This window comes from Heptranchias perlo, chromosome 10 (genome assembly GCF_035084215.1).
Source record: "Heptranchias perlo isolate sHepPer1 chromosome 10, sHepPer1.hap1, whole genome shotgun sequence".
Classification (NCBI taxonomy): Eukaryota; Metazoa; Chordata; class Chondrichthyes; order Hexanchiformes; family Hexanchidae; genus Heptranchias; species Heptranchias perlo.
The window spans coordinates 49,411,525-49,426,615 of NC_090334.1; the positions used below are offsets into that span (position 1 = coordinate 49,411,525).

The following is a 15,091-nucleotide window of genomic DNA, read 5'->3' on the forward strand; positions in this document are numbered from 1 at the left end:
CCGAATAAACAAGGAATCTTTCATATGGCTTAAACAACAGTTATGGGGATTATTGAAAGCATTTTAAATGTACATATGATATTTGATGGGGCTTGGCTTACTGAAGAAAACTTGAGTAACTTCAACCATAGGACCCAAATGCTGACTGACTCTGATTTGTGTTTTGATAATCATCATTGTTTGTAATTTACGTTACAAGGTGAATCAGGATTTTGAAGGTGCTTGTGGTACTAGTTCTCTGCACTTCCCCTTCAGTATGTTTGGGTGAAATGTGGATATTTCAAGCTTTGCACATTTTCTTGATGGAATTTTTCCCACATTGAAGCAAAGCTAGGTTGAGAAGGTTTTTAATCATGAGGCTAAAATATTTTTTTGGCTGTTTTGCATGCAGTACCTGGAAAATATGGGATTCTCTTTCCATTCAGCTTGTAAGCCAAACCAATTTTAATCTCATCAAGGACCTCCAGGATATCCAGCTTCGTTAATGCCAAGCTATGGGTTTAGAAATAATGTTACTGTTAAGATTGAATGAGAAAGTCAAATTTTTTATTACTTTTGATACTAAAGGGGAAATGGTCAGTACCTATGCATCTCAGTGCCTTGAGCCATTGTTCCAGTTATTCTATTTGGTTGCTCAAAGAGGTGCTTCATAATAAATATATTGTAGTTTTCCAAGTTATATTGGCAAAAATGGGAAATCCACCTCCAATGCACCCACTTCCAGTATCATGGGAGGCAGGTTGGAGGGGTGGGCGACTAACCTGCTCCCTGGAGGCAAGTTCCTCATTTAAATATTCTTGCCTCAATTTTTAGCTGTTTTTCAGATTTAACGCCGTGGGCAGGGTTTCCCAGGCCTTGGGAAACCAGACAGCTGAAAGGAGGCAAGAACAGCTGGATCCAGCAGGTGAGTACCTTTCCAGCACTGCTTGTGGGCCAGGAGGAGCAAGAGTGCTTCCCCCGGACCCCTCAAGCAAACCAGTTTCCCACTCCACATGATCGGACCCTGCGATCGGCTGACCCACACCCCTGTTCTTTCTTTACTGTTAACAATACATAAAGTGGAGTCTGGTCCAATGTACTCACGCAGTAAATCCATTGATCATATTGGCATACTTCAGGATGACTAGGTCTAACCAGCCACAGCGTCTCTTCCTGCCTGTAGTTACACCCACTTCCTTACCTCGGGATTGTAACAGTTCACCGATTTCCTGAAATGTTTCAGTTCAATTTCAGCAACTGACACATGAAGCAAACTTAATCTTGGTATACAGAAGTACTTACTTACGCTTATACATAGAATATACAGCACAGAAACAGGCCATTCGGCCCAACAGGTCCATACCGGTGTTTATGCTCCACACGAGCCTCCTCCCTCCCTACTTCATCTAACTCTATCAGCATATCCTTCTATTCCTTTCTCCCTCATGTTTACCTAGCTTCCCCTTAAATGCATTTATACTAGTCGCCTCAACTAGTCCTTGTGGTAGCGAGTTCCACATTCTAACCACTCTGGGTAAAGCAATTTCTCCTGAATTCCCTATTGGATTTATTAGTGACTTTCTTGTATTTATGGCCCCTAGTTCTGGTCTCCCCCGACAAGTGGAAACATTTTCTCTATGTCTAACCTATCAAATCCTTTCAGAATCTTAACGATCTTTATCAGGTCACCCTCAGTCTTCTCTTTTCTAGAAGAACGAACACCAGCCTGTTCAATCTCTCAGTTCTGGTATCATCCTAGTAAATCATTTTGCACCTTCTCCAGTGCCTCTGTATCCTTTTTACAATATGGAGACCAGAACTGTTCACAGTGCTAAAATGTGGTCTAACCAAGGTTCATTACAAATTTAACATAACTTATCTGCTTTTCAATTCTATCCCTCTAGAAATGAACCCCAGTGCTTGGTTTGCTCTTTTATGGTCTTATTAACCTGCGTCGCTACTTTTAGTGATTTGTGGATCTGTACCCCCCCAGATCCCTACAATGCAACTTCATTAAAAAAATATGTACATACAAAGAGAATGCTATTTAGAACATTTGCGGGACTATCCAAATATTACTGCCATAATGTCTGCCGAGCATTAAACAACAGATTTAACAGCAATACCAATTATTAATTCAGACAATTATGGGAAGAATTTTATTAGGGTACTTCCACTGCCACTACGGCTTCTGGAGTAAGCCCCATCTCCATACCATCCTTATTTTTTTTCTTAGTTTTTGGTAAAATTAGATTTATTGGCAGAGTACAAGATCAGAATCTCCCATGGAAGAGTTGGTAGCCTGGATTTTCTGCTGCTCCTCTGCCGGTGTAGCAATGTACTTTTAGCAGGTGGGGGCTATTGTTTGTATCTTTCCTGATTTCCAGAGGCAGTTACGCTGGGCGCCTGGTCACTGTCCAGCAACAGCATGTGATTTGACATCACACGTCATGATTTCGGCTCCGATCGCCTGACGTTGGGAATGCCTGTACGAAATATGTGTTCCCCAGTGTAGAATCATTACAACAGAGAAGGAGGCCATTCGGCCCATCGAGCATGTGCCGGCTCTATGTAAGAGCAATCCAGTCAGTGCCATTCCCCCACTCTTTCCCTGTAGCCCTGCAAATTTATTCCTTTCAAATGTTTATCCAATTCCTTTTTGAAAGCCACAATTGAATCTGCTTCCACCACCCTTTCAGGCAGTGCATTCCAGATCATAACTACTCGCTGCGCAAAAAAGATTTTCCTCACGTCGCCTTTGGTTCTTTTGCCAATCACCTTAAATCTATGTCTTCTGGTTCTCGATCCTTCCACCAATGCGAACAGTTTCTCTTTATTTACTTTATCTAAACCCGTCATGATTTTGAACACTTCTATCAAATCTCCTCTCAATCTTCTCTGCTCTAAGGAGAAAAACCCCAGCTTCTCCAGTCTGTCCACTTAACTGAAGTCCCTCATCCCTGGAACCATTCTAGGAAATCTTTTCTGCACCCTCTCTAAGGCCTTCACATCCTTCCTAAAGTGCGGTGCCCAGAATTGGACATAATACTCCAGCTGTGGCCAGACCAGTGTTTTATAAAGATTCAACATAACTTCCTTGCTTTTGTACTCTTATGCCTCTATTTATAAAGCCCAGGATCCCGTATGCTTTTTTAAACCGCTTTCTCAACCAGTCCTGCCACCTTCAAAGATTTGTGCACATATACCCTCAGTTCCCTTTGTTCCTGCACCCCCTTTAGAATTGTACCATTTAGTTTATATTGGCTCTCCTCATTCTTCCTACCAAAATGTATCAATTTGCACTTCTCTGCATTAAATTTCATTGGCCATGTGTCCGCCCATTCCATATTTCTATATCCTCCTGAAGTCTATTACTATCCTCCTCACTGTTTACTACACTTCCAAGTTTTGTGTCATCTGCAAATATTGTAATTGTGCAGTGTACTCCCAAGTACAAGTCGTTAATTTGTATCAAAAAAAGCAGTGGTCCTAGTACCGACCCCTGGGGAACACCACTGTATACCTTCCTCCAGTCCGAAAAACAGCCGTTCACCACTTATCTTTGTTTCCCGTCACTTAGTCGAGTTCATATCCATGCTGCTGCCACTCCCCCCTTTATTCCATGGGCATCAATTTTGCTAACAAGCCTATTATGTGGCACTTTATCAAACACCTTTTTAAAGTCTATATACACAACATCAGCCACATTGCCCTCATCAACTCTGTTACCTCATCAAAAAACTCAATCAAGTTAGTTAAACACGATATACGTGAAGGGGCTTTGCGTAAAGGGGAAGTTACTGTTACTCATTAAGGCTGCAACTATGGAGTGCTGATGTATGGAACCCCAAATTTTTTTTTAAAAAATGCTTTTTTTTTGCACTTTTCTTTGTAACTTCCCTGAAGAAGGAGGGCGGGACTGCCAAATCTAGAGCCCCAGGGATGACAAGGAGCATACAGGGTAAGATAAGGCAAAAAAGAACCATACCCACATCTTTCGCCTCCACACAAAGGTTCCCTTTTTGGTCTCTAATAGGCAGACACCAAGAACTCAATACTGCAGAAAGCCGAGGAGTATAGAAAGTGCAGGGGTGAAATTAAAAAGGAAATTAGGAAAGCAAACAGTGGGCACGAAAAAATACTGGCAAGTAAAATTAAGGAAAACCCAAAAATGTTTTATAAATACATTAAGAGCAAGAGGATAACTAAGGAAAGAGTAGGGCCTATTAGAGACCAAAAAGGGAACCTTTGTGTGGAGGCGAAAGATGTGGGTATGGTTCTTAATGAATACTTTGCGTCTGTCTTCACAAAAGAGGGGGACGATGCAGAGATTGTCGTTGAGGAGGAGGAGGAGAAGTGTGAAATATTAGGTAGGATAAACATAGTCAGAGAGGAAGTATTAAGAGGTTTAGAATCTTTGAAAGTAGATAAATCGCCAGGCCCAGATGAAATGTATTCCAGGCTGTTAAGACAAGCAAGGGAGGAAATAGAGCAGGCTCTGACCATCATTTTCTGATCCTCCCTAGCTACAGGCATGGTACCAGAGGATTGGAGGACTGCTAACGTTGTACCATTGTTTAAAAAGGGAGAAAGAGATAGACCGAGTAATCATAGGCCAGTCTAACCTTGGTGGTGGGCAAATTATTGGAATCAATCCTGAGGATCAGCATAAATCATCATTTAGAAAGGCATGGATTAATCAAGGACAGTCAGCATGGATTTGTTAAGGGAAGGTCATGTCTGACTAACTCGACTGAATTTTTTGAGGGGGTAACAAGGAGGGTCAATGAGGGTAACGCATTTGAATTAGTCTACATGGATTTTAGCAAGGCTTTTGACAAGGTCCCACATGGCAGACTGGTCAGAAAAGTAGAAGCCCATGGGATCCAAGGGAAAGTGGCTAGTTGGATCCAAAATTGGCTGAGTGGCAGGAAGCAAAGGGTAATGGTTGACGGGTGTTTTTGCGACTGGAAGGCTGTTTCCAATGGGGTCCCGCAAGGCTCAGTACTAGACCCTTGATTTTTGTGGTATGTATTAATCATTTGGACTTGAATATGGGGGGCGTGATCAAGAAGTTTGCTGTAGACCGCAGGAAGATATCAATGGACTGGTCAGGTGGGCAGAAAAGTGGCAAATGGAATTCAATCCAGAGAAGTGTGTGGTAATACATTTGGGGAGGGCAAACAAGTACACAATAAATGGGAGGATACTGAGAGGTGTAGAAGAACAGAGGGACCTTGGAGTGCATGTCCACAGGTCCCTGAAGGTAGGACAGGCAGATAAGGTGGTTAAAAAGGCATATGGCATAGTTTCCTTTATTAGCCGAGGCACAGAGTATAAGAGCAGGGCGGTTATGCTAGAACTGTATAAAACATTGGTTAGGCCACAGCTTGAGTACTGCGTACAGTTCTGGTGACCACATTACAGGAAAGATGTGATTGCACTGGAGGGTGCAGAGGAAATTTACAAGGATGTTGCCAGGCCTGGAGAATTTTAGCTATGAGAAAAGATTGGATAGGCTGGGGTTGTTTTCTTTGGAACAAAGGAGGCTGAGGGGAGATTTAATTGAGGTATATAAAATTATGACGGGATTAGATAGAGTGGATAGGGAGGACCTATTTCCGTTAGCAGAGGGGTCAGTGACCAAGGGGCGTAGATTTAAAGTAATTGGTAGAAGGATTAGAGGGGAGCCGAGGAGAAATTCACCCAGAGGGTGGTGGGGGTCTGGAACGCACTGCCTGAAAGGGTGGTAAAGGCAGAAACCCTCAACTCATTTAAAAAGTACTTGGATGTGCACTTGAAGTGCCGTAACCTACAGGACTACAGACCAAGTGCTGGAAAGTGGGATTAAGCTGGATAGCACTTTTTTGGCCAGCACGGACATGATGGGCCGAATGGCCTCCTTCTGTGCCATAACTTTCTATGATTGTAGGATAAGTCAATCTGGCAGCCAAGGAGAAGTTCCTTTAGCAGGACTGCAAAAAATATTTACAAGCATCCCCCACTCCCCTCTGGGGGCTTCTACAAAGGGATGGCTTTTCCCTCCAGATATTCTCCTATTCTTGGAAACAATGCAGGAGCACTGCCATATGCTTCATACGAACATACGAATTAAGAGGAGTAGACCATTTGCCCCCTCAAGCCTGCTCTGCCATTTGATAAGATCATGGCTAATCTGATTGTGACCTCATTCCTACTTTCTGTCCACCTCCAAAAATCTTTGACTCCCTTGTTAATCAGGAATCTATCTAACTCAGCCTTAAAAATATTCAATGACCCTGCCTCTACCGCTCTCTGGGGAAGGGAGTTCCACAGACTCACGACCCTCAGAGAAAATTTTTTTCCTCATCTCCGTCTTAAATGGGAGATCCCTTATTTTTAAACTGTGGTCCCTAGTACTAGTATCTTCCACAAGGGGAAACATCTTCTCAGCATCTACCCCTTCTGGTCCCCTCAGGATCTTATATGTTTCTATAAGATCACCTCTCATTCTTCTAAACTCCAGTGTTTTCAGGCCCAACTTGTCCAACCTTTCCTCATAAGATAACCCCCTCATCCCAGGAATCAGTCCAGTGAACCTTCTCTGAACCGCCTCCAAAGCAATTATGTCCTTTCTTAAATAAGGAGACCAAAACTGTACACAGTGTTCAAGATGTGGTCTCACCAATGCCCTGTACAACTGTAGCAAAACATCTCTACTTTTATGTTTCATTCCCCTTGCAATAAATGACAACATTCCATTTGCCTTCCTAATCACTTGCTGTACCTGCATACTAACTTTTTGTGATTCATGTACTAGGTCACCCAGATCCCTCTGTACCTCAGAGTTCTGCAGTCTCTCTCCATTTAAATAATATACTGCTTTTCTGTTCCTCCTGCCAAAGTGGACAAGTTTACATTTTCCCACATTATACTCCATCTGCCAAATTTTTGCCAACTCACTTAACTTATCTATATCCCTTTGCAGACTCCTTATGTCCTCTTCACAACTTGCTTTCCTACCTACCTTGGTGTCATCAGCAAATTTAGTAACCATACATTCGGTCCTTTCATCCAAGTCATTGATACAGATTGTAAATAGTTGAGGCCCCAGCACTGATCCCTGTGGCACTCCACTCGTTACATCTTGCCAACCTGAAAATGACCCATTTATGCCTACTCCCTGTTTCCTGTTAGCTAACCAATACTTTATCCATGCTAATATGTTACCCCCTACATCATGAGCTCTTATTTTGTGTAGTAGCCTTTGATGTGGCACCTTATCAAAAGCCTTCCGGAAATCCAAATACACCACATCCACAGGATCCCCTTTATCCACGTTGCTTGTTACTTCTTCAAAGAACACTAATAAATTAGTCAAACATGATTTCCCTTTCACAAAGCCGTGTTGACTCTGCCCGATTGCATTGAGATTTTCTAAGTGCCCTGCCATAACCTCCTTAATAATAGATATTAGCATTTTCCCTATGACAGATGTTCAGCTAACTGGCCTGTAGTTTCCTGCTTTCTGACTCCCTCGTTTCTTAAATAGAGGAGTTACATTCGCTATTTTCCAATTTGATGGGTCCCTTCCAGAATCTAGGGAATTTTAGAAAATTAATACCAATGCATCTACTATCTCTGCAGCCACTTCTTTTAAGACCCTAGGATGAAATTCATCAGGACCTGGGGACTTGTCAGCTTTTAGCTCCAATATTTTTTTCAGAACCCTTTCCCTGGTGATTGTAAATGTTTTAAGTTCCTCCCTCCCTTTCACCTCTTGATTCACAATTATTTCTGGTATGTTATTTGTATCCTCTACAGTGAAGACGGACGCAAAATATCTGTTCAATTCATCCGCCATTTCTTTATTCTCCATTATTAATTCCCCAGACTCACTCTCTAGAGGACTAACACTCACTTTACTTACTCTTTTCCTTTTTAAATACCTGTAGAAACTCCTACTATCTGTTTTTAAATTTCTAGCTAGCTTTCTCTCGTACTTTAATTTCTCCCTCTTTATTATTCTTTTAGTCATTCTTTGCTGTTTTTTATATTCTGTCCTATCTTCGGACCTGCCAATAATCTTCGCAGAATTGTATACTTTTTCTTTCAATTTGATACTATCTTTAATTTCCTTAGTTAGCCAAGGATGGTACGTCCTTCCCCTAGAGTCTTTTTTTCTCACTGGAATGTATCTTTGCTAAGTGTTATGAAATATCTCATTAAATGTCTGCCGCTGCATCTCCACTGACCTATCCATTAACCTAATTTCCCAGTTCTCTTTAGCCAGCTCTGTCTTCATGCCCTCATAATTGCCCTTATTTAAGTTTAAAACACTAGTCTCAGACTTACTCTTCTCTCCCTCAAACTGAATGCGAAATTCAATCACATTGTGATCACTGCCACCTAGAGGCTCCTTTACAATTAGGTCATTAATTAATCCTGTCTCATTACATCCCTTCACATCAACCTGTACCCCACCTTCTGAGCTGTGACCACTCTCCCTGTGGTACTGAAGGAAATAATAGCCATCAATTTTTTTTACCTCAAGCGCATTCCAAGCTGGCAATGGGGACATTAGTAATGTGTTACATTCAGCTGCCCAACAGTGCATCCTTGAAGTGACAGATGTTTATTTACTACAGCTGGTAAGCTCATTGATCTTCCTTCCCATTGATGCTGATTCACAGCAGAAGAGGGCTGAGGGATTTTATAGAATAGCTGGCTTTTCCAGGGTTCAGGGAGCAATTGATGGGACCCACATTGTCATTCTAGCTCTCTTTGTTGATGTGACTTCATATATGAACTGCAAAGGGGTTTACTCCCCAAACATTCAGCCTGTATGCTACCACCAGCAAACAATAATGCACACCAATGTTAGATACCTGAAGAGCAGTGATGACTCATTCGCACTGAGACAGTTATGTGTGCCTGGGATATTCCAGGGCCAGGGCGGACTTAACGGATGGCTTCTTGGAGACCAATGACATAGGATAAGAAAGGGCAATAAGAATGATGTGGCATGGAGGTGATCTACTAATAGGGCTTCCTCCTGCTGTGATGGATGCTTATGGGTTTTGTATAACCAGTACAAGATTGAGAACTCAAGAGTAGTTTGATAAACCTTCAAATAGCACCTGCTCTCCCATTTTGTCATTTACTATATCTTCAGCCAAGGGCCTTCCCAGAATCTCTATGGCCTCTCCCTGAAAGCGGGTGTTAGAGCCTGTAGGTTCATTTGTCCACCTCCACTCCCTCATTGACTTAGTTAGTGTATCACCTTTTTTCCTGCAGGGGTAGTGTAGAAAGTGTAAGAGACATAATGGTATTTCATCCCACTAAGTATTGCAGTGCTGCACAATCTGATCATTCAAATGATGCTTGTAGTCTAGCATGACCAGATACTTTCAATTGGGGGGGGGGGGGGGGCTCAGTGATTTGAGAGAGGGAGCGTGAGAGAGAACATAGAGAAAGAGAGTGAGAAAGAATAAATAATAGGAAAAATTCATTGTAGGCAATTCTTCCAAATTTATTAGCAATTATCTAAAGAGTTACATTGGCACAGGCACTGGAACCGGCAGGAGTAAAGTGTGTTTGTTATACAATTTTAACTGTGCTTTAAATGTTCAATCTTCCAAATCTATTAATGAAAAATCCAGACTTACATTTTTTTGTTCAGTTGGGAATGCTCCAATACCCTCTCTGGTGGTGTAGGCTTTGACAACACCATATACTGCTCCAATGTTCGATGGAGGGATACCCAGCCCTGTGCATACACCTCCAGCAGTGCAGTTTGACGATGTCACAAATGGATAAGTTCCTTTAAATAGAAAAATAAATTGCAGTTGCTGGAAAAATCTGTCAATCAGGCTTAATAAATAATAGAAAATTTTCCAGGTTATTGATCTAAAAATTATTAAAGAATAAAAAAGTCATATTCATACTGTCAAGTTTTTTTTTGTTCAAATCAATTGCACTTTTGACTTTACTGAACCACTAAACATCCTTTGGTCAAGTATAAGTTATGAAGAAAGGTGCAAGCAATTAAACCCATCATCACTGGAAAAAAGACTGAAGGCAAACAGGATACAGGTCTGAAAAGTAATTAAAAGTTTGGATAATAAGCAATATACTAAAGGACAAGCACAAAATTCACAATCCTCGAGCAAGATTAGAGGGTTTTTTCTTGCAGAACAGTGGATTTGTGGAAAAATTCCAAGAGAAAGTAGTTGACTCAGGATCAAATGGCATCCTTATAAAAAGGAACTAAATCCATATCTCTTGAAAACAGGGAATGAAGGCTATAGACATATTTAACACTGGTTAATTTTTTTTTAAAAAAAGGAGAGTTTGGGGAAGAAAATTAGTGCTCCATAAGGTAGGGATCAACAGATGGTGTGGGAGAGAGGTCCATGATGGAGTAATTATACATGGACTCTGGATGTAGTAGACTTGTTGGGCTATTAATTGGGCTGTGTAGAGCCCATTTTGTAGGCACTACGTGGCCTCTTAAGGACCCAAAATGACATACGGAATGCACGCACATGATTCAAACGTGACGTGCGCCAGACGCCATCTTGGTAAAGGCGTTTGCGCACGTGCAGGTAACGATTGCCGGCAGCATATAAAGTAAGGAGTATATGTCTTAGATCAGTGTGCAATGCTGATTTAAAGTGACAGATTCAGTTTTGGAACTCAACACTCCAGCCAATGCACTGTTTTAACCTCACACAGCTGAATAGGTCGTAAACAGCATGGAGGACTCCCTCACCAGTGCTATTTAAAGGGATCATGCAGGATTTATAGGTTAGTTGCTGGATTATTGCTTCTGGCTGCTAATGCATTTGTACCTGTTTTTGGAGGTCTCCTATACTTGAATACTAGGACTAGGGGGCATAGCCTAAAAATTAGAGCCTGGACTTGCAGGAGTGCAGTTAGGAAACGCTTCTACACACAAAGGGTGTTAGAAATTTGGAACACTCTTCTACTAACGGCAGTTGATGCGAGCTCAAATGTTCATTTTAAATCTGAGATTGATAGATTCTTGTTAACCAAATGTATAAAGGGATATGGGATTAAGGTGGGTATATGGAGTTAGTTCATAGTTCAACCACAATCTCATTGAATGGGGGAACAGGCTTGAGAGGCTAAATGGCCTACTTCTGTTCCTATCTTCCTATGTTCCTAGAATAAAGTTTCATTACTTTACAGGGAGTGGGCTGGCTAGCAGACAGGCAACAGCAAGGGCACCAGCAGAGTGGCAGGAGTGGCAGGTGTGATTCTGAGAGAGGACAGCAGGTTCATGTTCCATGGAGCCACTGCCACTTGCTGCCTCCTCTTATGTGCCACCTTCTCCTGCAAGAAAGCAGGACATGTGGCAGTGAGTGTACTGCAAGATGTTTGGGTGATGTGCCTGTCATGGTTGACTAGCTGCCAGTGTGTGTGACCTATGAGTTGTGGGTGCACGGCTTGCAATAGTGGTAATGTGTGAGGGTGAGAGGAAGCATCTGATTGGAACAGTTGAATACTGATTGAAAGAGTTTGTTGGTATGTGGGTGATGGAGGGTGTAGTGCATGGAGCAGTGGATGTGGCTAGTGGTGCAGTTGGTAGGAGATGCCACTTGACAGTTGACCTCACTCACCTTGACCACACATGTCAAAGCACTGAACTTCTTCCTGCACTGCATCCATGTTGGTGGTGCTGTGCACCTGGCATTGATTTCGTTAGCTATTGCCTCCCATTGCCTTTCAGCATATGTCGGGAGGGCCTCTTGCCCGCTGCAGATATAGGATGCCCCTCCTTCTGTTCACCTCTTGCACCGAGGCCTCTAATGCACCAGCAGAGAACCTTGGTGCAAGCTCTCTTGCAGGCTTGGTACAAACTCAGATCGGCAGATTGGTGAGGTCTGGCGTGCAGATTGGAGGATGTGGGATTTAGTAGCGCGCAACCTTTATTCAATGTTTTGACATAACTCAACAGTTTGTAAACATAGGGACGGGATCTGCATCTGTGTGCTACGTGTGCGATGTCTGATCTCTGTTCAGACTCTGTGCAGATCCATATCTTATATTTTAATATAACTTCATATAAATTAACTTTATCTTTAAATAAGAGGTGCAGGCTGCCTTTAAGAGATGCTAGCCACACACAATATCGGAGCCCCCCTGCTAGTGAGCAGCCACTCAACAGCGCAGCTAGGCCTGGCTGCTTGCAGATATCAGGTATATGACCAGGCATCCTGAATCTCATGTGCTGCCTGCATCTCAACAACTGGGTGCGCGTTAATCGTGCGCCGTGACCCCAGCGCCTGAATTCGGGGGTTATTGAATTTAACCCTCAAATGGAGTGAATGCCTCTTTTTGCTCTTGATTTTCTTAGGTGATAGTTTCACCACTAGGCGGCATCCTCTGTGCTAAGGAGAGGCTAATTCTATTGATGGCTCAACATTGCTACCTTCAAGCTTGCAAAGCATGTATGCACAACATGGACACAGATTAATGGAAATCAGTTGAATATAAAGTTAAAATGTAAAAATTATTTTAAAAGATGCCAACTGAGAGGTTAGAAGAGTTAGAGGCACTTTCAACAGCAGAATGTTTCTTCCTTATGTTATTAAGAACACATTGCAGCTTTGAAATCCTTACATTGCTATACAAATTTTGAATTGTTTTAGGGACTAAAAACATCATAAATCTGGAAGCTTTTGTTTAAGTCTTCAATACACAACCCTGCTCCAGAATTTGCTTGTTTTAGCTACACAGCAGTTCCGACCATCTTAACAAGAAACTAGTCTGCAATGTAAGCAGTCTATCAGGTGCTATGTCCTGTAGGACTACAGCAGCGATTAACATCATTAAATTTATCCTTGTGATATGAATATCTTGTAGATTCCTTGTGCTATCATTTTTCTGCCCCTGACAGGAAACTGGGCTGAGCTCATTAGCTTTCGGCAGAATCTCCACCCCCAAGATGGATGTGCCCTGCTGCTAGTCTGGAAGATGTGGCAGCGCTGCAGTGGGACAGATATTTTTTGCCTCATTATTCCTAAACTGAAATGACTAAGTTAGTGATCAGCAAAGGGGATCATGTGTTCTGGAAAAATGTCTTTTGTACTAAATATTGGATTCATCTTAACTCATTAGTATTGCATTACCATGAAGGAAAGGAAATAAATGTTTGATAATAGGAACATGCTTCAAAATATTGGATCTAAATCCAAGTTGTTTATATCTCTTAATCTGAATTTTGCAGTCTTATTCACATTTATGAATACAGATCAGATTTCAGATTCAGTTTTTGAATGTGGTGTGCACACACTTATTGGTAAAATGTATGGTTTCAAAAACCTACCAAAATCTATGTCGAGTAATGCTGCATTGGCACCTTCCACAAGGATTTTTTTTGCTGGACCATGAAGCGCCTCGTACATAAAGTAAATACCATCTCGTACCATTGGCCTTATACGTTCAGCATATTCCTAACAATGAAAGTTTGAATATTACAGCATGCTGTTGCTAAAGAACACAGATAAATTGGAAATATAGGCTATGCTACTTTAGGGCAAGCTTCAGTTCAAAGCAAGTTTACCATACCATCAGAAATTCTCCCATTCATTTCTATATTACCAAATTACCAAAAAGAATAATTTCTTTCTCTTTTAAAGAAAATTGGTATTTTTCTACGTCAGGAATCTGTTAGGTGAACATGTATGGGACCAAATTTTGCATTGGAAAGCCCTCATACTGGAACAAATGTCCACCACTGTGAAAATGGATTGAAACAGGATGTGTCCCCGCAGAAGGTGACAATTCACCTTTGTCCAGATCTCCAGACAGGAGAGAATATCAATTTGATGATTTGAAGCACAATATTAGAAGTAGCTGAAAGACATATTACCTACCTCGTACGGTCTTCCTCTTTCTTTGAATTATATGTTTCCTCTACATACCACAGGAGAATAGCCTAGCTTGATGGGTTCTGGGACAGTCAAGCACTGAGTATGTAAATAAATATCTTCATAATGTTACAGATAGGTGATACCATATGCGGTCTACTACTCCCACATCGTATAAAATCCAGTGTCTGTCCCATTGTGTCAGTACATTTCAGTCAGCAGCTAAACTCAAATTAACCGGTGGCTTCACCCTAATTCCACCACCACCCCCCCCACAAACCCACACGGATTAGTGAGATGGATGGGCTGGATATTGAGGTGTGGCGAAGGCACATCATTTAAAGAACAAAGATGACCCTACTTTAAACCCATCTGTATTTGAAGATTCAAGTCATTATCATGGTCCTGATGATCCCCCAGTACAGGAATCTCCCTTGGAAGGGTTTTCAACCCAAAAGCAGTGGTAGGAAAGAAATGGAACTGCAATGGCTGATAGATTTGGGGCCTTATGACTGCTGTCCAAAAATAGCAGCCAGAAGGCTTCAAGCCCTAACGATACTCCTGCTGCCTCTATTAGGAGGATCGAGGAGGTTGCTGACATCCCCTTCTCAGATCCTCCAAGTTGAGGGGGCTGGGCACAACCTCCAAGGTCCAACTTCAGAGGATCTTCTGCTGTTTGGGCCTCCAATGGGCAGAGACCCAGGAAAATGAGACAGACGGTGTGTTAATATCACTCCTGCCTCATTACCATTCCATTAGAATGCATCCACCTGTAACAAGCAAAAGCACTCTGCCCTTCTGGGGAAACCCCTGGAAGTACATGTGAGCGCAAATGAGATGGAGACCCAGTGTAAGGGGTCTCCACCCCTTTTCCTCTGTTGTACTGCAGGAACTAGGCATTTTCAGGGTGCAGAGCAGATGGAAATTTACCCCAAGAAGGTAGCACAGTTACTGCACTAGTAATCTAGAGGCCTAGACTATTAATCCAGAGTACTTTGCCTCTCTTGACCAAGGAAGAAGATGTTGCCAAAGTCACAGTAAAGGAGGTAGTTGAGATGCTGGATGGGCAAAAAAAGAAAGGCTGACTGTACTTGAAGTAGATAAGTCACTCAGTCCAGATGGGATGCATCCTAGGTTGCTGAGTGAAGTAAGAGTGAAAATTGCAGAGCGGATGGTCATAATCTTCCAATTCTCCTTAGATATGGGGGTCGGGGGGGGGTTGCCAGAGGACTGGA

At 42.2% G+C, this 15,091-nt stretch overlaps 1 protein-coding gene across 2 annotated transcripts in view; it reads right to left on the reverse strand.

Annotated features, from left to right (window-relative positions):
* LOC137326521 (adenylosuccinate synthetase isozyme 1-like) overlaps nt 1-15,091 on the reverse strand; it is a 72,554-nt gene that overhangs the window by 16,494 nt on the left and 40,969 nt on the right. For both annotated transcript variants that reach the window (XM_067991691.1, XM_067991692.1), the window contains 4 exons: nt 13,313-13,439; nt 9,627-9,781; nt 1,084-1,208; nt 395-492 (listed from right to left, as the gene is read on the reverse strand). In XM_067991691.1, the coding sequence (XP_067847792.1) occupies nt 395-492; nt 1,084-1,208; nt 9,627-9,781; nt 13,313-13,439 (505 nt within the window). The remainder of the gene's footprint in view (nt 1-394; nt 493-1,083; nt 1,209-9,626; nt 9,782-13,312; nt 13,440-15,091) is intronic.